This window comes from Gavialis gangeticus, unplaced genomic scaffold, assembly GCF_001723915.1.
Source record: "Gavialis gangeticus isolate Ggan-Ray unplaced genomic scaffold, GavGan_comp1, whole genome shotgun sequence".
NCBI classification, from domain to species: Eukaryota; Metazoa; Chordata; order Crocodylia; family Gavialidae; genus Gavialis; species Gavialis gangeticus.
This window is the reverse complement of record NW_017728994.1, coordinates 76,793,687-76,797,687: the sequence shown is the minus strand read 5'-3', so window position 1 is coordinate 76,797,687 and position 4,001 is coordinate 76,793,687. Positions and strand designations below refer to the sequence as shown.

Genomic DNA, 4,001 nt, shown 5'->3' with positions numbered 1-4,001 from the left:
GTGTGTGTGTGAGAAATCATTGCCAAAAGCTTCCATGCACCATTTTTTTTGACACAGACGTAACTGGAGGAAACCACTGCTGATTCACAGACACTCTTCAGACATAAATTAAAGCCAATATAATTATAATTGGTACAGTGCTCACCCATATAACCATGGCAGCAAGTCATCAACAATATAAATAAAAGAAAAGCCACATGAAACTATTAAAATATACATATCTAGGTATATTTTTAGTCTGTCTCAAAAGGAAATAATAATGTTTTTGTTATATGTATAATATATACTGTAAGAAAAGTGATTATCCACTATGTGTAAAACTTAGACTTTTGATCATTAAAAAAGTAATATTTGATTAGAGCTAAGCATTGATCTAGAAAATATTGCTATCTTGAAGTATAATAGTGGACCCACTGACAAAAAATGAAGCATGAGTAAATACTATTTACATGCAAATACTGCTCAGGTTATAAACCTTTCCATAATATAATCAAAACAATTTGAGCCTGGGGACTGTAGCAACCTATAAACAATAACTGTCTATCAGTCATTTTTTCTTACCTTTCAGTAATTCCTTCAGTTTCTCTTTTCTCTCTTATCTTCCAAAACAAGAGACATATTTTCTTAATCATGTCTTTGTTTTAAACACACCGTATTTGTGGAAAAGGCCAGATGAGCTGTTTTTCATATAATCATTGGTAAATCCTGATTTTGGCATTTAGTTTCTGCTGCTTTTGTTCCTTTTTGGTGAAATACATCTTTGTGCTTTCTTTCTGATTTTTCTTGCTTCGTGTATGTTTTCAGAGAGGACATGATTTTTCTTATCTGTCATTTTTAAATCCAAAAGATACATTCTGGGATTTTCTTCCTTCATTACTTGTGCCTTCTTCTCCCCTCAAATTAATCATACCTTCCTCTTCCTTTAGAAAATTCCATCTTCCAGTGCTCTGCACATGTGGATAGTGAGGAGACATTTTCATTTTTATTTTATTTTCAGGTTGAAAGTTCCAGTTGGACAATAAATGCTCCCTTGCCATTCAGGAACTTAAGTAAATTATATATAGTTGTGCCATTTTTCTCTCAGTGCTGCACAGACTGGTTTACTAAAACCTCAGAACAAAATGCAAACTTTAAATTCTGAAGGCTCAAAGTATTTAGCCACATGCTTCTCACCCACCAAGTAAATTGGATATTCAGCAAATCATGATACATACCCTGTGTTATGGAAAAGAAACACAGTCTTCTGAATTTTCATCAAACAAATTAGTTCTACTTTCCATTTGAAATGAATGCAAAACATCTTGGAACAAAACTCTTCATTCACATTTATGTTTTCATCCATGACTAATCTGGAACTCTTTTTAAAACTTCCTTCAAGACATATATTTAAATAACTACAAATAACAAATATAAATGGATGACAAAAAACAGGACATGATTACTTCTTTACAGAAGCAGTTTACTACCTGCTTAGCAGGGAACCAAAATATATTCACTGTATCTGAATTAGTATACTGCTTTTTATGTAAAGCCTTTATTTCAAGCAGCAGAGATGGGGCTTCCCTTAAAGAAGCCTGTAATAGTTAATAAAATGTCTTTTTTTTTGGCTTTCTTCTTTTTCAGTTCTAATTCTAGCTTATAAAAATGTACAGTCAGAGATGCCAAAGAAGCAGACTCCAGATTAAGAAATTCCCACAAATCCTAATTCATCTTCTGTCTAAAATGGTCAAAAAAATTAAATCTTCAGTGACAAAATAGAATATATATTTGAATATCTTGAAATTGTAATGTCCTTTTCCATCTTGGCAACCAAAGTTGTCTTGCTCAATAACAGTATAAGCATTTCTAGCTTCTTCTGTATGCTGGAACAAGAAAATATACCAAGGATATAGAATCATAGGAAAACAAAAATAAAGTAAAAAACACATGCATAAAATATCACTAAGGTTTACATTGACTATGTATAATTTAAACTATACAGTTCATATAGTAAAATATTTGCATTAGATTCTGTTGAAATATGTTTAGTAGGTATTGTTCCATAGAATACTATTAATAAAATAGTTTCTGACAAGTATTTTCCATTATTTCCTTGTAAACATGATCTTACTCAGAGGAATGAATAGATCAGATTCAAACAGTAACTAGGGCACTGAGACGTTGTTCTTTATCAAGAAACATTCTCTTTGTAAAACATATGGTCCTGAATAAAGACATTTCTTGCAGTTGGAAAGTATGAAGGCATGAGAAGTGGCTCAGTGTACTCAAAACTCAGACTCATTTAGTCCTAACTTGATACTGAAAGTCTGCAATGGACTCATATTAATTAAGAACAATAAATAATGAATGGTTAAGGCAAGTGACATATGCCAGAATGCAATGTACTATCACAGAAAATATAAATAAACCAATTACTTTTCAATTTTCTAGCAGTTCACCTATTGTTTTTACATCTCCCTTATCTTTCCTTTCATAAGAAGGAACCTTAAACTGGAATTTACTTCATCCAAAACACGAGTGCCCTTTTCTTTCCCACAATGTTTCAAAGACTTTAGATATTTCTGTTATCAGCTGACTCCTTAGTGACCAAAAAACACTATAGAAGCACTCTGAATAGTGACAGGAGAGCACTGAAAGAAGCTTTAATAGATGTGGAGCAGAAACAGGAAATAATCATAAAACAGAATACTTACCTTCTGTATGTGGCTTGATAGACTATGACCAAAGAATGAAGGCTAAAGAGAAAAATAAAAACAAAAATAAAAACTGAAAAGGAAACGGGACGGGAGAGAAGGAAAAAATGGAAGAAGAGAAAGAAAGAGAAAAAGAATTTACAGTGTGTCAAGTGAGAAACAAGCCATGGCTATAGACAAGAGTAAGGCAAAACTGTCAGTTGAGAAGAGGGGAAATAAACAGTGATGTGTGAACTTCAGAAGGGGCAGAGGGTCAGTCTGAGTGCTCAACCATACATCCCGAGTCTGCAAAATTTCTCAGGAGTGCACGAGGCTTCCTAAATTACTGCATCTAGTGCCAGCTGGTACCATGAAAGGAAAAAGTTAATTGAATTCTTCTGAAAGTCCAAGAGAGTATCATTTAGGTTTGCTTTTATTTTGCATTGAAAGATCAAATGGCTTTTTACTGAATCCATTCTCTCACTCCTAGAAAGAAGTGTTTTTGTCTCTATTCAGTAGTGTAAATATGGTGGGTTGAGGGGTGTATCAGCCTGAAGAATCCACTTAGAGAAAGCACTGCTATTGCCTCCTCCTCCCAGGACTGTTTCCATGGCAGAGCAAGGCCTCTGCAGTCCAGCCACAGGGAGATGGGCAGGTGCAGGCCCCTGCCGCATAGAGTATCTGTGGGGGAGGGAGGGAGTGGAATGTGTCCCCCTTCCCGCATGAGAAGCACAGCTCTGCACCCAGAAGCATATCTAGGGTGGCGATGGGGAGTGAATGGGGCACTGGAAGCAGCTCCAGGGAGTCAACACTGATGGGGTTGCTCCACCAGTTTGCTGTGAGCCCATCTCTCTACTACAGCAGCCACGCTCATACTGCTCCAGAAACACCTGGAGCAGCTGTCTCCTGAGCACAGAGAGCAGAGACAGGTAAGAATCCACTCTTCTGCTCTCCAGTAGTTAGCATATTTCCTCCCCATATCACCCTCACCTCTACCCTAGGCACTGAAATAGCTTCTGTTGTTTGTTTTGTTTTCAGAGTAAAATTCTCCAATGGTCTTTTGAGAGACCTTCCATTTCTGGGATGTCCTGAAGTTCCCTGAGCTGAAGGGTGCACTGGAGTCAGAGATAAAGCAGCCACTATAAGGTCTCTGAATCCATTGTGTGGGGAAGCGAGCTTCATATTGACTCTAAATATCTTAGCACAAGAGGGATGCTGAGGGCAGGAAGAGGGCCTAGGACTCCCTACATAGGAGATATGGAGGGAAACACTACCGTTCCACCCATGCTGGACCATGGGTGGACAGGTCTGGGGGGGGAGGGGGGAGGG

General features: G+C 37.0%; 1 protein-coding gene across 1 annotated transcript in view; it reads right to left on the bottom strand.

Annotated features, from left to right (window-relative positions):
• Nucleotides 1–206: 206 nt before the first annotated feature.
• The window catches only part of JAKMIP3 (Janus kinase and microtubule interacting protein 3), a 114,199-nt gene continuing 110,404 nt past the window's right edge, over nt 207–4,001 (bottom strand). Inside the window, exons 21-22 of the mRNA XM_019503013.1 lie at nt 2,694–2,735; nt 207–1,862 (exon numbers count right to left, since the gene is read on the bottom strand). Of these exons, the coding sequence (XP_019358558.1) occupies nt 1,707–1,862; nt 2,694–2,735 (198 nt within the window). The 3' untranslated portion in view covers nt 207–1,706. The remainder of the gene's footprint in view (nt 1,863–2,693; nt 2,736–4,001) is intronic.